Genomic DNA, 19,671 nt, shown 5'->3' with positions numbered 1-19,671 from the left:
CAGAAGTAGTGATTAATGTTTAGGACGGATGTCAGGTCTTGAACCTCTTGGGAACTGAACGTTGAGCTTGCTCAGCAACTCCTTGGAAGTGCTCCCTCCTTTTATTCCAGGAGAAAGCCTGCCATGGAAAATCTGCTCCTGTTCTCTTAACTATGGTGAACGGTTGTTGCAGTGGAGCCAGTCAGAGGAGGGTGCTGTCTTCTGCTTGAAAGTTTGGTGCCCCCTGGCTCTTCTGGCTGTGAAAAAAGTCCTGCCTTGGGACTTGGGGATCCATTGGATACTCCAAGTATGGATCTCTGCAGCCATTTTTTTAACATTATATTGAAGTCCCCTTTCCCTTTAAGCAGGGGTGGGGAACCTCTGTCCCGAGGGCCGCATACAGCTGTCGAGGTCACTTGGTGTGGCCCTCGGGGATTGCTGGGCTGAACCAAGCCATGTGGCAGCCTCTCTGGGGCCTGGCTGGCCAGCAAGTATTGTGGGGCCCAGCCGCGCTGTGCAGCAGTCTCCCCAGGGCCAGGCAGGGATCACAGGGCCCAGATGTACTGTGCGGCAGCCTCCTTGGGGCCTGACTGGCCGGCCAGAATGGCTTCAGGGCCTGGAAAAGTTACTGTCACAGTTCAGTTTGCACGTGATTATCCCAGATGGTGTGACCTAATATACTAATATTAGGGGATATGGTATAATATGCTACTGAGTTCCTGCTGGTTTTTTTCTACAAAAAAGCCCTGGACCTATGCATTTGCCTAGGGCGGCTGTCCGTGTGTGTGTGTGTGTGTGTGTGTGCCAGATTAGGCTTTCCCCACATGAATTCAAATAAAAACAATTCTTTGCATTAATTTTGCTAGCCTGAATCATTCTCCCTCAGTGGAGCACTGTTTTTTAAGTTGATAATTTTTTATGGCCCGCAAATGATGTTATATAGCCCTTGGCAAAAAAAGGTTCCCCACCCCAGCCTTTAAGAGTGTAGACACAAAGGATAACCCATTATGGCAGTGTGAAAAATTCCCTTTATGAACATAAGAACATAAGAGAAGCCATGTTGGATCAGGCCAATGGCCCATCCAGTCCAACACTCTGTATCACACAGTGGCCAAAATATATATATACACACACACACACTGTGGCTAATAGCCACTGATGGACCTCTCTCCATATTTTTATCCAATCCCCTCTTGAAGCTGGCTATGCTTGTAGCCGCAACCACCTCCTGTGGCAGTGAATTCCAAATGTTAATCACCCAGTTTGGTGTGGAGAGCCAGTTTGGTGTGGAGAGCCAGTTTGGTGTAGTGGTTAAGTGTGCGGACTCTTATCTGGGAGAACCGGGTTTGATTCCCCACTCCTCCACTTGCACCTGCTAGCATGGCCTTGGGTCAGCCATAGCCCTGGCAGAGGTTGTCCTTGAAAGGGCAGCTGCTGTGAGAGCCCTCTCCAGCCCCACCCACCTCACAGGGTGTCTGTTGTGGGGGAGGAAGGTAAAGGAGATTGTGAGCCACTCTGAGACTCTTCGGAGTGGAGGGCGGGATATAAATCCAATATCTTCTTCATCTTCTTCTTCCTTTGGGTTAAGAAGTACTTCCTTTTATCCATTTTAACTTGACTGCTCAGCAATTTCATTGAATGCTCACGAGTTCTTGTATTGTGAGAAAGGGAGAAAAGGACTTCTTTCTCTGCTTTCTCCATCCCATGCATAACCTTGTAAACCTCTATCATGTCACCCCGCAGTCGACGTTTCTCCAAGCTAAAGAGCCCCAAGCGTTTTAACCCTTCTTCATAGGGAAAGTGTTCCAACGCTTTAATCATTCTGGTTGCCCTTTTCTGCACTTTTTCCAATGCTATAATATACTTTTGGAGGTGCGGTGACCAGAATTGCACACAGTACTCCAAATGAGACCGCACCATCAATTTATACAGGGGCATTATGATACTGGCTGATTTGTTTTCAGTTCCCTTCCTAATAATTCCCACCATAGCATTGGCCTTTTTTATTGCAATCGCACACTGTCTTGACATTTTCAGTGAGTTTTCTACCACGACCCCAAGATCTTGGTCAGTCTCTGCCAGTTCACACCCCATCAACTTGTATTTGTAGCTGGGATTCTTGGCCCCAATGTGCATTACTTTGCACTTGGCCACATTGAATTTCATCTGCCACGTTGTTGTGCACTCACCCAGCCTCTACAGATCCCTTTGGAGTGCCTCGCAATCCTCTCTGGTCCTCACCACCCTGAACAATTTAGTGTCATCTGCAGACTTGGCGACTTCACTGCTTACTCCCAACTCCAGATCATTAATGAACAAGTTAAAGAGCATGGGACCCAGTACTGAGCCCTGCGGCACCCCACTGCTTACCATCTTCCACTGCGAAGACTGCCCATTTATACTCACTCTCTGCTTCCTATTAATTAGCCAGTTTTTGTTACACAAGAGGACCTGTCCTTTTACTCCATGACTCTCGAGCTTACTTCAAGCTGGGCCCAGGGTGGCGTTTCCCCCCCTTACTGAGGAACCTTTAATGAGGAACTTTATCAAAAGCTTTCTGGAAGTCAAGGTAAACAATATCTATTGGGTCCCCTTTATCCACATGCTTGTTCACCCCCTCAAAGAACTGTAACAGGTTAGTGAGGCAAGATCTTCCCTTACAGAACCCATTGTCAAGCATGCTATTTCTGATTTCTTATATTCACCCTTCCCCGCTCTCTTCCCTGTTCTCTTTCCTCTGAACATAGAGGCTCTTCAAAACCAATCCCCTTCCTACTTAGTAATTCTCAATGATTCAGAATATGCAAGAAACCAAGTAAAGCAAATGCCTCTCCCTCGAGTTCCCATCCACGTGCCTTATCAACAAGCCAGGAATGTGTGGGAACTAGGAGATGTTGTAGTGACCAAATGGATAGTTGATAGCATCTTTGAACCCTATATGCAATTCACATCTGTATGTTATGCTTTTGAAGTTATCTACAACATTGCCTTTGAAGTACCTTTAAGATTCTATGCTGTGTATCACTTCAAGGTTTTGGTCCTTGGAGCAAATGTTGGATTATCAATAAAGCGAGTCTTTGATTTAAACAAAAGCTTGATTATTCAAAATACCGACGCTTGACACCCGTGCTGAGTCTTCATCAATAACTTGAGTTCATCAATGTGCCTACTCATTCTGTCCTTGATAATGGTTTCTACCAACTTTCCTGGTGTTGAAGTCAGACTGACTGGCCTGTAATTTCCTGGATCCCCTCTGGAACCCTTTTTAAAGATGGGGGTGACATTTGCTACCTTCCAGTCCTCAGGAACAGTGGCAGATTTCAATGAAAGATTACATATTTTTGTCAGGAGATCCACAAGTTCATCTTTGAGTTCTTTCTGGACCATCTGGACCTGGTGACTTATTAGTTTTAAATTTGTCAATCAGTTGTAGGACCTCCTCTCTTGTCACCTCAATCTGACTCAGGTCTTTCAACACCCCTTCCAAAATTAGTGGCTCTGGAGCGGGCAAACACTTCTCGTCTTCCACAGTGAAGACGGAGGCAAAAAATGCATTCATCTTCTCAGCCATTTCCCTATCCTCCTTCAGTAATTCTTTGACCCCTTGGTCATCCAAGGGCCCCACTGCCTCCCTGGTTGGTTTCCTGCTTCTAATATATTTGAAGAAATTTTTATTGTTGGTCTTTATGTTTTTTGCAATATGCTCCTCATAGTCCCTTTTTGCCTGCCTGATCACAATCTTGCATTTGATTTGCCACAGCCTGTGTTACCTTTTATTAATCTCACTCGGACTAGCTTTCCACTGCTTAAAGGAGTCCTTCTTACCTTTTACAGCTTCCATTACTTTGTTTGTTCACCATGCAGACCTTCTCTTATACCTGTTTGTGCCTTTCCTAACTTGTGGTATATATTCTATCTTAGCTTCTAGGATTGTAGTTTTAAATAGCCTCCAAGCTTCCCCAAGGGTTTTGACTGTATTTACCTTTCCTTTCAGTTTCCTCTTCACATGCCTCCTCATCTCCGAGAATTTACCCCTTTTAAAGTTAAACGTGGTCATGCTGGTCTTTTGGGGCAACTCCCTATTTAAACAAATGGTGAAATCAGTAATGTTATGGTCACTGCTCCCAAGTGGTGCAATCACTTTTACATCTCTCACCAAGTCTTGGGCATTACTTAGGACCAAATCCAGGATCTCCCCACCCCTGGTAGGTTCTGTGACCATCTGCTCCATAGCACAGTCATTGAGAGCATCTAAAAACTCAATCTCTTTCTCTCGACCTGAACACATATTGACCCAATCAATCTGCGGGTAGTTAAAATCACCTATTACAAAACAGTTTTTAATGTTTAGCCGCTATCTTTAATCCTTCCATCATATTATAATCCTCTATCTTTTGATTTGGTGGGCGATAACAAACTCCCATAGTCATATTTCCTTTTGGGCCCTCTATTTCAACCCAGAGCATTTATAGAAGGAAATCTAATTCTTTGACCTCAGTCTTACTGGACCGTATACCCTATCTGACATACAGAGCCATCCCAGCTCCAACCCTTCCCTCCCTATCCTTCCGATATAACTTATATCCAGGAATCACCGTGTCCCACTGATTCTCCTCATTCCACCAAGTTTCTGTAATTCCCACAATGTCTATGTTTTCCCCCAACACTAAACATTCCAACTCACCAATTTTACTTCGAACACTTCTTGTGTTTGTATACAAACATCTATAATTTCCCAGGCAAGTTAGGCCCGCAACCTTCCTCCTCCATCTCGAGACTTTGGCAGGCAGCCCATACTGTTTGTCACCATCTCAGTGGACAACTCTGATCCATTACCAGGTAGAAAAGTAACAGCTAACCCTTCATCTCTTTGAGATGAGTCCTCCTGAACCAGAGACATTTCATCTCCTATCAGCTTTTACCCTAAGAATTAGTTTAAAAATTGCTCTGCCACCTATTTGATTTTAAGCGTTAGCAGCCTGGTTCCATCTGGGGACAAGTGGAGACCGTCTCTTTTGTACAGCTCTCGCTTGTTCCAGAAAGCATCCCAGTGCCTAAGAAACTTAAACCCTTCCTCCCTACGCCATCGTCTCATCCACACATTGAGACTTCTAATTTGCGCCTATCTCTCCAGCCCTGCACGTGGAACAGGTAGTACTTCTGAGAAGACTACCTTGGAGGTCCTGGCCTTAAGTCTCCTGCCTAGCAGCCGAAATTTTTCCTCCAGAACCTCACAACTGCATTTCCCTACATTGGTGCTAGTATGCACCACGACCACTGGCTCCTCCCCAGCACTGTCTGTTAGCCTATCTACAACACACATAATGTCCGCTACCTTCGCACCAGGCAGGCAAGTCACCATATGGTCAGTACGCGGTTTTGCCACCCAGCTGTCTACGTGCCTAAGGATCGAATCACCAACTACCAAGACTCCCCCTCTCTTCCTGCCCAGGGATGGTTCCTGGCTCGAAAGGATACCTGCTCACCAACTGAAGAAGAGGTCCCTTCTGAGGGCAATTCCCCTTATCCTCAGCATGGTGCCCTGTTCCCTCTCGACCCTCATGCTCCCTGGCAGCAACGGGGCTGCCACGTTCAGAGTGGGGCTCATCTAATACGTCCCCGAGAGTCTTCTCCGAGTGCCTAACTGACTGTCTCTGCTTCTCCAGGTCAGTCACCTGGGCCTCAAGGATACGAACTCGTTCCCTGAGTACCAGGAGCTCCTTGCATCGAGCACACATCCAAGACTTCTGTCCTGTGGGCAGATAGTCATACATGTGACACTCAGTGCAAAACACTGGAAATCCCCCACCCCCCTGCTGGCATTCTACCTCCATGATAGCTTTTTCAAAAATATACAGTCCCCTTTTAAATCCTGTTTGGCTCTCCTTTTAGAGGGTCTACTTACCTTATTGGGAACACAAGGAAATTAGGGATCTGGGTTCCTGGTCCTTACACAGCCCCCAGGCTAAGAGCCACAGACCAAGATCCCTTTAGCTCTCACCCTTCGGCTCGCGCCAAAGGCTCGCGCCTCTGGCAAGGTGCAGCTTAATAATGCAAAGAGGGTGGGGAACACAGCCACTCCTAATCAATCAGCAACAATCACCTTCAGCCCACTCAAACCAAACCAGCAGTTCCCCAGCAACCACAAACTCAGAATTTTCAGCAATCACAGTCACACAAACTCAGAAATTCTCAGCAACTTCCCCAGCTGCTTAGAAAGCCAAACCTCACCCTTGTAGCACTTTTTCTCTGTGCTCTCTCAGAGCTCTTTCTTTTTTTCCTTAGATAATGAAGACGTTGATAGTTGCGATATTGCTGGCTGGTGTCGTTCCACTTTTGCTTGGACTTCTCTTTGAGCTGGTTATCGTTGCTCCTTTGAGGGTTCCCTTGGATCAGACGCCTCTGTTCTACCCCTGGCAGGTCAGCTACATCGTTCTGTCCTTCTGTTCTGGTCATTGGCCTTCCAAGTCACACAGCCGTGGCTGTCCTGTGAAGCCTGTTCCGCTGATCAGTGTCCTGTGGGCAGCTGTGGAGCTGGAGGAAATGGGGGCAATGTAGGGGTAGGAGCAGGGGGCTTAAAGAAAGACTAGCAATACTTAATGGTTTACTGTGTAAATTGTACTTGACCATCTTCTCAGAGGTAACTTGAATTGTTAATTTAATCTGTCCTTATATAACTGAACATTAAATACCTTCTGATTACTCTTGAAGAGTTTGTTGAACTTCAAAGTCGTATTTTTTTCTCCATGGCCACTTATTTGCCTGAACAGGGGTGCGGAGGAGGGAGCAAGAGTCTGCCTAAAAAAGTTTCCTTATTTAAAACACTTTAACTTCATTAATATCCATACTGAAAATGCTAAATATTCAAAATTCTTACAAAACAAAGTTACAAAATTGCCTCCATTTGATTCATAATAGAAGTCTATAAGGGATCAAATAATATAGAATGATCCCCATTTTGTAATATAGTAAGCTTCATAGTTATGTCAACCTCAGCCGTATATAACCATTCCTGATATCTGGTGCCTTATTCAGCTTCCAATACCAAGCAAGAGCAAGTTGCATAGTTGTAATGAGATTTCCTGATATTTCGCAGGAAAACCAGACACGTGATTCAGTGAAAGAATTTCCAGACTTAACAGTACACCCTTAACCCTTTCCTCAGTTTTCTTGCATCTGTTATTCTAATAATTCATGGTGTGTAGACAGTGCCACCACATAGGTCAAAAATCTGCTGACTGATGATGACACAATCAACAATTACTGGCAGTATTATACATCTTTGCAAGATTCTTGGGAATAAGATAAATTTGATGTATCATCTCAAACAATTTTTCCTTACGGTATAGAGATATAGTAAAGCATTATTCCCAAGACAAGCCATATTTCTGAGCTTTCTCAGACAACTTGTACCCTAAATCATTATTCCATTTGTTGAGAAAATGTGAAATCTTTTGTTGAAGCAATAGCTCACAGACCTTAGAAAATATGTCTTAAGAACATAAGAAGAGTCCTCCTGGATCAGACCAGTGAGGTTCCATCTAGTCCAGCCTCCTGTCTCATACAGTGGCCAGTCAGTTCCTCTGGAGGGCCAACAACAGGGCAGAGAGGCTGAGGCCTTCCCCTGAGAAGAACATCAGAAGAGCCCTGCTGGGTCAAACCAGGGAGGGTCCATCTAAGTGCAGCCTCCTGTCTCACACAGTGGCCAACCAGTTCCTCTGGATGACCAACAACAGGGCAGAGAGGCCGAGGCCTTCCCCAGATGTTGCCTTCCTGGCTCTGGGATTCAAAGGCTTTGTCATCATAGCTAGTAGCCATTGATGGACTTCTCCTCCATGCATCTCTCTAATCCCCCTTTAAAGCTGTTTATTCCTGTGGGCATCACGACATCCTCTGGCAGAAAACCCCTGTGACGGTAATGGAAGGGTTAATAGGAAAACTAAGGACTCATAGAGCCTGAGTCAGATGATCTGAGGGTGGGGGCCGGAGTGCTCGGAACTCTGAGGAGGAGTGATTGACAGTTAATGGCTGGGGAGTTGTCAGTGAATAACGGTCAGAGGGAGACAGTTGAAGAGAGCAGTTGGTTTTTCAGCAGAGAGCTGAAGAGACAGGGAATTATCAGCAGAGAGCTGAGGAGAAGGAGCTGAGACAGGAGCTGAAGAGAGACTTCGAGTGAAGTGAAGTTCGCTGCTAGCTCTGTAGAGACAGCCAAGGGGCTGAGTGTGACAAAAGGAGAGTCACAGTGAAAGATCTGAGAGGTCACAGAAACATATAAACTTCTCTTAAGAACTAACGAGGTTGATGAGGGAAAGATGTGGGTCTAGAGGAGTCAGAAGGGCTGGGAGTAGAGACCCCAGTCAGCTCAAGAGACCAGACACATTAAGCCCAAGAGGCCAACCTAAAATAGTGTTGAAGAGTGAAGAATATATGAACTGTGAACCCTAAGAGCCAGTTTGGTGTAGTGGTTAAGTGTGCGGACTCTTATCTGGGAGAACCTGGTTTGATTCCCCACTCCTCCACTTGCACCTGCTGGCATGGCCTTGGGTCAGCCATAGCTCTGGCAGAGGTTGTCCTTGAAAGGGCAGCTGCTGTGAGAGCCCTCTCCAGCCCCACCAACCTCACAGGGTGTTTGTTGTGGGGGAGGAAGGTAAAGGAGATTGTGAGCCGCTCTGAGACTCTTCGGAGTGGAGGGCGGGATATAAATCCAATATCTTCTTCTTCTTCTTCTTAAGTAAAATCTGTAACATAAAGCCTGAACTATTTAGCAATTGTTATTTATCTGAGATACAATATAGCCCATGTAAATACCTCCCATTCCCCAGTTGGAGACTGTGTGTAAATAAAAGTCTGTGGTTTACTTTTAAGTTCTCTGGTGCCTGTATATTGGGAATAACCATCAAAGCTGCTGTGGACCCCTACATATTGAGTTCTCCATCCATCTGAAAACAAAACAAAAACCCCGAAGAGACTAGTATTGAGAAACCCATATTATACCCACCACTTGTGTTCAGTAGTCGTGAGGTAAAATTCAAAAGGAAGAACCGAGGCTGAAATAGGGGCTGGGGTCGCCATACGCTGCCTATAGAAGCGAACAAGGCAAGCTGTCATAACCCCCCATTTTAATCCCTTTATGTAAAGTATCATTTCCTTTTGTCTGTCCTGAACCTACTGCCCTTAATAGCATTTTGAGAGGCCTCTCAGAGATCTGCCTCTAGAGAATTTAATTCAAATATTAAAATAACTGATCTTTTTTTGATCCAGGGGGCAGCTATTTAGTACTCCAGGAAACAATTATTGGACAGTTAGTCATTATTGGAAACATATATGCCTCAAATATATAAACATCTACCTTTAAGAAATCCCTATTTCTTTTGCTGGTGGAGTCCCTGGAGGGGACTTGAACAGTGTCATGAACAATTCATTAGAACTTTGAAAAAGGGAACTAACGCAGGATCTTTATATAGCTTGTTTAAAATACTTTTTCTCTCTTTTCAAGTTAAATGATATTATTATTATTATTTGTTTATATTCCGCCCATTCCCCCATTGAGGGCTCAGAGCAGAGTACATCAAATAGAAATAAAATACTGTTGGTGTCATATTGAAGTCAGAGACCTGTCACTGCCTAGTTGTATACCTGGTGAGGCTTTAATTTTATCAAATATATACACATTTGTAACCAAAGCTGTGGATTTGTTTTGTTCTGTGTTCAATTAGGACTGGGCTCTTGGTGTTCTTCATGCCAAAATAATTGCTGCTATAACTCTGATGGGGCCCCAGTGGTGGCTTAAAACAGTTATTGAACAGGTAAGAATTCTTGGTTAGTTATAAATTAAGAGCCTTTAAAACATTCATATAGTTACATATTTTAAATTTCACATTTGATTTTCAAACACATTTTCACAGACATTAATTTATAAAACAGCACAAGACTTGGATAAGACACTAGAGTAAGATGCTACAGTTTATGGAACAGACCCATGGGATGCAACACACGGTACTTCCCGCCGCAATGGAAAATGTAGAGGGAATGTAGAGTCGACTGAGAATATCACTGACAAAATGAGAAAGTAGCTCCTACAGATCCTTTTCATAGTAGACCAGAATCTGTACTTTGCATCTGCTTGTTGTTAGTAACACTTTAACCATTCAGCCTGTGGACGGATGCAAATGCATTCCAGGACAAATAAACACACACTTTTTGTTCCAAAGGGCTCTGCGGGACCCCTGGCCCCCTAGCAATTCCCTTGATGACCTGGTAGATACCTGGCATGACAGGCTATCCAAAGCCATCAATGAGATTGCACCCCGGCGTCCTCTGCGCCCCCGAAGTAGGCTGGCTCCTTGGTACACCTCGGAGCTACGCCAACTGAAACAGGGACTCAGACGACTAGAGAGGCGGTGGCGGCATACTCGTGACGAAGCGACGAGAACATCCTATAGAACGTTTATGAAGTCTTATGAGATGGCAGTCAAAGCCGCGAAGAAGGATTACTTTGCGGCTAGGATTGCATCTGCAAATTCGCGCCCGGCACAATTATTTAAGATAATTGAGAATTTGACCACTCTGCCCCAAGGCAGACCAGAATTGGAAATAGGCTGTGAGGCTTTTGCGAAATTTTTTGCAGATAAAATCTCGTCGCTCCGCCAGGACTTTCCTGCCACATTGGATGCAGTACAAGAACCCAGGGCTCCGTGCCTGTCTTCTGATGTTATCTTGGATCACTTCGACGCGCTTAGTCTTGGGGAAGTTGACGAAATCCTCTCAACTGTACGCCCTACAACTTGCGACCTTGACCCATGCCCCTCCTGGCTAATTAAATCTTGCCAGAGGGAGCTTAGATATCCTGTACGGGATATCATAAATAGATCCCTCTTGGAAGGGCAATTTCCAACATCTTTGAAAGAGGCCATGGTCCGCCCTCTCCTAAAAAAGAGTACAGCAGATCCGGCCGAATTGGCGAACTACCGACCGGTCTCGAACCTACCATTTTTAGGTAAGGTTATAGAGAGGGCAGTGGTGTCACAGTTGCAGAGTTTTTTGGATGACACTTCCACCTTAGACTCCCACCAGTCCGGCTTTCGTCCAGGTCATGGGACGGAGACAGTGCTGGTCGCCTTGGTAGATGACCTCCAGCAGCATCTGGATCGAGGCGGCGTGGCGGTGCTGATGCTGTTGGACCTGTCGGCCGCATTTGACACGGTCGATCATCAGCTACTGGCCCGCCGGCTCGCCGACACAGGGATTAGGGGGTTGGCCTTACAGTGGCTTTCCTCCTTCCTTGATGGACGGGGACAAAGGGTGGCTATTGGGGGAGAGCGGTCCTGGAGGCATCCACTAGAGTGCGGGGTGCCACAAGGGGCAGTTCTCTCCCCGATGCTGTTCAACATCTACATGCGCCCCCTTGCCCAGATTGCTCGGAGGTTCGGGCTTGGGTGCCATTCAATATGCTGATGACACCCAGCTCTATCTACTAATGGACGGCCGACCTGACTCCATCCCAGAAAACCTGGACCTAGCACTGCAAGCCGTGGCAGGTTGGCTCAGACTGAGCGGGCTGAAGTTGAATCCAACGAAGACAGAGGTCCTTTGCTTGGGTCGCGGTGCTCTGGGAAGGAAAATCCCCTTGCCGGTCTTTGACGGTGTGCTGCTGAAAGCAGCCCATAAGGTCAAGAGCTTGGGGGTTCTTCTGGAGCCTTCATTATCAATGGAGGCACAGATAGCGGCCGCTGCCAAGTCCGCGTTCTTTCACCTTCGACGGGCGAAGCAGTTGGCCCCCTTCCTGGAGCGCCGTGACCTAGCAATGGTGATCCATGCTACTGTCACCTCGAGACTGGACTACTGCAACGCCCTCTACATGGGGCTGCCCTTGTGCCGAACTCGGCAGCTGCAGCTGGTGCAGAACGCGGTGGCTAGGCTGTTGCTGGGGCTCCCAAGGTGGGAGCACATACAGCTGGGGCTACGCGGACTGCACTGGCTGCCAGTGGCATACTGAGTTCGCTACAAAGTGCTGGTTATCACCTTTAAAGCCCTATATGGCCGAGGACCTGCCTACCTGAGGGAACATCTCTCCCCATATGAGCCCCAGAGAGCGCTGAGGTCAGCTGGAAAAAACCAGCTGAATGTCCCTGGGCCAAGGGAGGCCAGATTAAAGGCCACCCGGGATCGGGCCTTCTCTGTCGCAGCTCCACTGCTGTGGAATCAACTCCCTGAGGAGGTGCGGGCCCTACGATGCTTAGATCAATTCCGTAGGGCCTGTAAGACCCACCTTTTCAAGATAGCCTTCAACTAATGACAAGCTAGGAAATGCTGCTGAAAATGCTTTTAGTTACTGAATTCCACTGAAGATCTAATGTTTATAACGCCACATTGTTAATGTTAATTTTAATAATCTGTAATTTGTTTTAACCATGATTTATAAGTATAATTTGATGTACAGTGTATTTTATGTTGTGAGCTGCCCTGAGCCTGCCTCGGCGGGGAGGGCGGGATAGAAATAAAAAATATTATTATTATTATTTGTAAAAGGTGACAGGCATCTATTTACCATTCTCCTCCATTCTCTCTGTTTTGAGAGAAGTCCACAAATATGTGAGAGACCCACTGTCATCATTAGATCTCTAGTAGGTGACATACAACTGGTTTTGTCAGATTTGCTCCAGAAAAAGTAAAAATTTGTAAAATACCAACATATAGTGAACTGATCAGTTTTCTAGCAGCCCAGTTGTAATAACTTTGACTTATTTTTAGAGAGGATGAAAACTGAAGGCTATTTTGGCAATCACTCCTAGGTTGTGGAATCTCTTTCCCAGAGGATTTGTATTGCACTTTAAACATCACTTCAGGGCTAGGTAAAAATTTATCTACTCTGGAAGGCCTTTGAGTTGTGTAATCCCTCAGTTTGATGTGTTGTACTTTTATGCTGATGTTATAATGTATTTTAGCTGCTGTATTGTAAACAGCTTTGGGTGTGTTTATTTACAGAAAGGTGGAATAGGAAGTTCCTAAATAAATAGATATTTTAATAACATAGTCCAAAATGTCCCCAGATTTATATCTTCATGTTTTCCTATTGGAAAAAATTCATAATACAAAACAGCAAGATTTCTTTCCTGTAATGGTCTGTTACTAACAATTTAAATACACATTTGTCCAGTGTAACATGCCTTTCTCCCTGTTTTAGAACTGTAATGGCTGTAAGCCATTTCAGTCATCAGATTTAATTCAGGTTTTGTGTTTTCTGTACTGAATGTTGAACCTCGATGCTGAATTCTTAATTTGTTTCATCGCTAGACCACTTATTTGGAAACCTCTGAGCTTGGTGCTTTTGCTATGAGCCAGGCCATAAGGCAAAATATTTCCTCCGTTAAAACAAAGAGAGGGCGTTTAATTGTAGGTTAAACCAACTGTATCGAGTAAGGCACCGTTCTCATTAAATGTGCATATAATAATGCTTTCTTAATCTACTACTTTGCATAGAGCTGTACATGTCTGTAAACAGATTCAGAATGGGAGATTACAGCTCACTTTATTCCTTTCCTATTCCCTTTATTTCATAGTTATCAGATAGACAGTTCTTGGGGAAATAGTGCTTTCCCTCTCCTCTCTGCATGTACAGTAATAATTTCAAAGATCATTTTCATCCCAGTTTTTTGCCAGGTTTCAAGCAGGGTCCTGGTGCTACAGACCCGTGATGCGTGGTGATGTAAGCTTCAGCTTGGAAATTCCAAACCTCCTTTTCACTTTGACCCACTCAGAATGTTTAAGCCACTTTTTTTTTTTAAATGTAGAATATAAATCAGCAAACATCGGAACAAAAACAGTAATTTTTGAAGGGTTACTAAAAAAATACACACATGAAAACAGAGGTTAGCATTCACTAAACATTTTAAATCTTTTTTTTTCCTTTTGTATTCTGTGAGTAATTTAACTACAGCTCCACTTTGCATCAGCTACATCTTTTACTCGTACCCTGCATCAAATGAAGCAAATCTCAAGTTTCTTTCATTCGCTGTTAACTGAAGGCCAGCACCTTCTTGGCTACCCCCTGCAAAGGCCTCAATTGAAGGCATATAATAAACCAAATGAAATAATTTAAAATAAGATCTAATTACAGCACAGTTTCCGAGAACTAAAAATCCCCAAACGGAATCTAACTACTTGATGAGTAATCTTAGGTCTCTTATCAGAAAAATAAATCTATTTTTTTTCAGTGAGACCAGAGATTTTGTCAAACAACAGAGTAATAACCTTGTCCCAGGCTCCCTTACAAAATGGGCAGCTAAAACACTCGTGCTCTGTGGTTTCAAACTCTCTTAGCAGACAGGAGCAGAGCCTTTCCAGGTCGGGAGTTTTGTGATATTTGCCTTCTTCCAGTAGAAGAAGATAGAAGATATTGGATTTATATCCCGCCCTCCACTCCGAAGAGTCTCAGAGCGGCTCACAATCTCCTTTACCTTCCTCCCGCACAACAGACACCCTGTGAGGTGGGTGGGGCTGAGAGGGCTCTCACAGCAGCTGCCCTTTCAAGGACAACCTCTGCCAGAGCTATGGCTGACCCAAGGCCATGCTAGCAGGTGCAAGTGGAAGAGTGGGGAATCAAACCCGGTTCTCCCAGATAAGAGTCCGCACACTTAACCACTACACCAAACCGGCTCTCCGTACTGTGGGCACCTTGGCAGGGGAGTGTTTAACGTGGTACTACTCACACTTTTGTTTCCGCTTTAAGATTTCTGCTCAGAATCAGGTTTCTTCAATCCTATTACATTGCTTACTGCACGTCCTATCCTCTTGATTAGATTGATTTGCACTGTGTAATGTGCCTTGAGTATCAATGGAAAAGAGGGACTGTAAAGAACATGAATAAATTTGAAAATAAAAAGAATAGATTCCATAGGCAGTGGTGCTGCTATCACTGTTGTTTACAGGGTGGCTAATTTCCCTCCATGGAATGTCAACGGCAGCATTTTGCCCCAGCATTCCCAGTCCTATGCCTACCGTGTGGTTGCACAGTTTATGTACAGGCTTCTTTCAGGTGACTTGATTTTTGTGTTGTTTCAGGTGTATGCAAATGGCATTCGGAATATTGACCTACATTTTATCATACGAAAGCTTGCAGCACCTGTGATCTCAGTCTTGCTGCTTTCGCTCTGTGTCCCTTACATCATAGCTTCTGGAGTTGTACCTTTACTAGGTGAGCAAAGATGGGCATGCAGGTTTCATCATCCAGTTCGTGAGCTTCAGGCAAAACATTGGAAATGCATGATTGGGAGATTTGTAACTATTTTTTAAAATTAAGAACATGGAAAACAGATGACAACATTTACAACTATCTTATTATTGTTTAGAAATGATGGGCCGATGGTGGCTCCTCCGTGGCTCAGCCACGGGAGCAATAAGCAGTGATCAGAAGGGCAATATGGTGTATCCTTTGGTAGTACATTTTTTGACCTGTAATTTTTTAAAATAAGGAAATATCAATTTTTCATTTGAACTCGATTACAGGACAGCATTTGAAATATAAAGGCTTCGTTCTAATGTATCGATTGTCAGCTCTCTTTTATCTTGTTTTCATAGGAGTCACTGCTGAAATGCAAAACCTCGTGCAACGTCGGATTTATCCTTTTCTCCTCATGGTGGTGGTTTTGATGGGGATATTATCCTTCCAGGTCCGTCAGTTCAAGCGCCTTTATGAACATATTAAAAATGACAAGTAAGTGCCTACACTAGCAACGCTCATCAGGGCTGGGTTGTCGAAGTATCCCACTTTTTCCAGTCAGTCCAAGCTTCAGTGAGCCAGTAGCTGTAAGTGTATTCTGAAAGTGCTTATTGTCTCTGAGACACCTGAAAGGATCTGTTTGCTGAGAGTACTGGATTCAGAGATAGTGTGCTCCTGCTTCTTACATCTCCAGGCTTTTCTCCAAAACTTGTTGATAATACCAGAATAGTGGTTCATCTTCAGTCTTCTGTGCATGCACACTTGCACATGCCAGCCACCAGAGGCTCTCTGCAGCTATTCTAGTAAATTTTTAACACTCCACAGGGAGCCCCTCCCATTTCCCCCACTCCAGCTGTCACGTTCTCTGCCGGCAGGGCCCCCCTTTCCCTCAGTCCTTGTAGAGAGGATGTTCTTTGCAGCTCCAAAGATTGTGAGTTCCTATTCCAAGGAGATTTGTCTTCTTCAGCCACATTTGCTCCAATCCTACTGACAGAGATTCTCACCTAAGGGATCTACAACAAACTTTTTTGGAACTAAAGTACCTGATGAAGTCAGGAAACAGATCAATAGAATGATACCCAGAGAAAACCTGTTACAAGACAAACCCAAAAAAGACAATAACAGAACACCACTGTTCTGTCACACACAACTCTCAACTGAAAACAGTTCAACATATCATCAGTGACTTACAACCTCTATTGGACAGTGACAGCTGTCTTTCAAAAGTACTGGAGGTTAAACCTTTTCTTGTATACAGACAATCCCCTAATCTCAAAGAACTCCTCACATACAACAATACAACATCTCACTTGAACATGGACACCGGTACCAGAGCCTGCAATAAACCCAAGTGCCAGCTTTGCTGCCACGTACACCCAGACAACACGATCACAGGATCTAACAACATCAACTACACCATCTCAGAATCATTCACTTGTTCCTCTTCCAACATTATATATGCCATTAAATGCCAACAATGCCCTTCAGTTCTCTACATAGGACAAACAGGACAAACACTATGACAAAGTATAAATGGACACAAATCTGAATCAGAAATCACAAAACAGAGAAACCTGTAGAACATTTTAACCTTCCAGAACATTCAATGGGTGACCTCAAAGTTGCTGTTTTGCTGAAAAGGATCTTCAAGAATAGAGAAGGAAATTGCTGAATTACAAATTATTATGAAACTTGGAACTAACACCTCCCCAGGACTTAACAGGGATATTGGTTTTCTATCTCACACTGCAACTGTGGACCAGCTTACAGGAGGATATACTAAATCCACTTTCAACAAATGGGGAAATCAAACCTGGTTCTGCCTGATAAGAGTCTGCACACTTAACCACTACACCAAACTTGCTTTCTCTTTGCCAGGCATTATTCTGTGGATGTTTATGCAAGATGAGACTCAGCAGTTGGCAGAGCGGTGCTGCATTACTTGTTCCATTGAGACTTACCCCACCTCCAAGATAAAGGTCCCCCAAAGTGGGACTGCAAGAAAGACTGAAGATGAAAACTGTTGCACTTCACTGTAATGGTTGTTCACTGAGGTGTCTTCTGTGCAGGCCCACATTCCCTCCCTCCTACCCCACTGTGAGTTCATAGCTAGACTATTGTCAGAACACTCACAGCAGTTCAGGAGGACTGAGGGAAAAGTTGGGGGGGGGCTCCTGGCAGAGTGTATCACTGCTTGAGCAGGAAAACAGCCCGATGGGCTCCCTGGAGTGTGTTAAAAATGTACTAGAATAGCTGTCGAGAGCTTCCAGTGATTGGCCTGCACAAGCACAGTCCCAATGTATGCTTGCACAGAAGACACCTCGATGAACAGTGGTTACAGGTAAGTACAACACTGTTTTTCCAACCTTTTTGAAGTGGTGACCCCCAGGTGCAAATTTACTTTGTCCGGTGACACACCCAGGGTGGCTCAAAGTGAACTATTCCAGCATTCCATTTTTCTGTAGTGCTCAACAAGATGTTTTTGGGAAACCAGTAAACATCACACATAGAGTGCAGCTTCTCCCCAAGCAAGTGGGCAATCCTCCCCTCCTCCTGTCAGCTGGTCCAGAGCTGCAGTTTGAGGAGATGCACTGGGCTTAGGAGGCAGGAGAAGATGGTGGATGGTGGTAAAGAAGCCAGCAGCAAGAGGCTTGGTGCAGCAGGCAGGCAAAAGATGGAGCAGCCCTGAGACAGCCCACAAACACACATGCCTCTTTCTACCCGCTGCTGGTTTTCCCATGGCCTGCTGAACACCTCTCACCTACTTTCCGACCTTTCCCTCTCTTCTTTCAGCTACTAGCATGAAGTTATTAATTGCTGGGTGACCCCCCCCCCCCGGCTCCCATTACTGTCACAAAGAAGGAGAGGAAGATGAAAATGTGAGCAATTGGTGAGGTGGAAGGAAAGAGAAGGATGCAGTAGACAGGAGTGACCATTGGGGAAAGGCTAGCCATGCAGTCCCCTTGCAGAGGCTTCGTTAGAATCACAGAGTTGGAAGGAGCCTTCAGAGTCATCTAGTCCAACCCCCTGCACATGCAGGAAATTTGTAAGTGCCTCCCCCCTACACATACACACAGTGACCCCTGGTTCAAGCTAAGAAGATGGCAAAAAAAACCCAAACTCTTGCCAAACTGGTCTGGAGAAAGATGGCTGCCTGACCCCAAAGTGGCAAAGAGCAATTCTCTGGGTATGTCAGAACTGGCCAGGAGAACTGAGCCCTGATGCAGCCCTTCTTGCCCTCCCTCTCATGACCTGCCTAATTTCACACTGGATCAGAACCCTTCAAAAAGAGACGTGTGCAGGGGTGAGAGACGCTGTGTTGTATTGATACTGTCGATACTCAGTACTGAAAGTTGGAAAGGTTGCCTAATAAGGTGTTATAAATAAAAATTTCGCTATTGACCAAAAGTACCACACACCCCTTTATAGAAGGAGCTTTTAAATATTTTTTCACTATATATGTTGTTAGCATGAACTGTAAGTAAGCACCAGTAAAGAAAACAACTTTCTCTGTTCAGTCTAGTGATTACACAAGAACAATTAAGCTATTTTTTTAAGAAACAAAACCCAGTGTAAGCAACAAATGATCACTTCTTTAAAACTTTTAAATCCTAGGTATCTTGTTGGGCAACGACTCGTGAATTATGAGCGAAAAGCTGGCAAGCCAGGGCCGTCTCCTCCCCCTCCGTCTTCACAAGAATAAAAATGGGCTGGTGGAGTGACTGCCCCCCCCCCCGCCTTGGTGTCCTTTCTCATAGGCTGGTCTTTGCTCTGGGTCTTTCTCCACGAGCCTCAGCAGTTTTTTTTATCTTTTAATTTTTTGTTTCTGTTCCCATGGTGTTCAGATAGCAGCTGAGGCCATGCACCTTTTTATCTGCATTTTTTGAAGTTTATCAGTGCTGAGATATGTAAATGTGTAAATAGCAATACCTCAATACCCTAAATCCTTGGATTAAAAATGAATGTTCATTGTACATCTTTCAAAGAATATTAATTTATTAAATCTAGTCGTCACTTTATTTTGGACTGCTGTTCCATTGACAAATGTGCCACAATGCAGTGCTGCAGAGAGCAGGGTTCGGAACAGAAGGAATAGAGTGCGTCCTTGCAAGGGTTGTGGCCATTTCTAAAATGCGGTTTTGGAATAGCTGGGGGCTCACCAAGGATGAACAAGCAAGATGGCTGTTACAGTCTTCAGTGAAGTGGCTGTAGCAAGAACAAGAGCTGTTTCTTGGGTTTTTAAAATAGTTTTGTAAAGCATTGAAACTGTTGTACATTTCTACTGCCTGATAATTTGTTTTCCATGTTTCTAAGTTTTTTAATATTGTACAGCAACTGGTAGATCAAGACAAATATTTCTCCTTCAGACAATTTTGACCTTGTGTACAGTTCTGAGGCTTTCGATTCCTTGGCCCTAGAAAACAGCACTACATCAAAGTGCATTGAGCAAGGTGAAAGGACTATTTAGGTCTTCT

The 19,671-nt window shown here is 44.6% G+C and overlaps 2 protein-coding genes across 3 annotated transcripts in view; both read left to right on the top strand.

The window, feature by feature from the left end:
• The window catches only part of MARCHF6 (membrane associated ring-CH-type finger 6), a 158,088-nt gene extending 138,873 nt beyond the window's left edge, over window positions 1–19,215 (top strand). For both annotated transcript variants that reach the window (XM_060254056.1, XM_060254055.1), the window contains 5 exons: window positions 6,265–6,399; window positions 9,696–9,785; window positions 15,040–15,172; window positions 15,556–15,691; window positions 18,812–19,215. In XM_060254056.1, the coding sequence (XP_060110039.1) occupies window positions 6,265–6,399; window positions 9,696–9,785; window positions 15,040–15,172; window positions 15,556–15,691; window positions 18,812–18,899 (582 nt within the window). In that variant the 3' untranslated portion in view covers window positions 18,900–19,215. The remainder of the gene's footprint in view (window positions 1–6,264; window positions 6,400–9,695; window positions 9,786–15,039; window positions 15,173–15,555; window positions 15,692–18,811) is intronic.
• The window catches only part of NFX1 (nuclear transcription factor, X-box binding 1), a 441,461-nt gene that overhangs the window by 416,389 nt on the left and 5,401 nt on the right, over window positions 1–19,671 (top strand). The gene's annotated exons all lie outside the window — the stretch shown is intronic.

Source organism: Heteronotia binoei, chromosome 14 (assembly GCF_032191835.1).
Source record: "Heteronotia binoei isolate CCM8104 ecotype False Entrance Well chromosome 14, APGP_CSIRO_Hbin_v1, whole genome shotgun sequence".
NCBI lineage: Eukaryota > Metazoa > Chordata > Lepidosauria > Squamata > Gekkonidae > Heteronotia > Heteronotia binoei.
The sequence above is the reverse complement of the archived record's forward strand: the minus strand, read 5'-3'. Positions and strand labels throughout refer to the sequence as shown.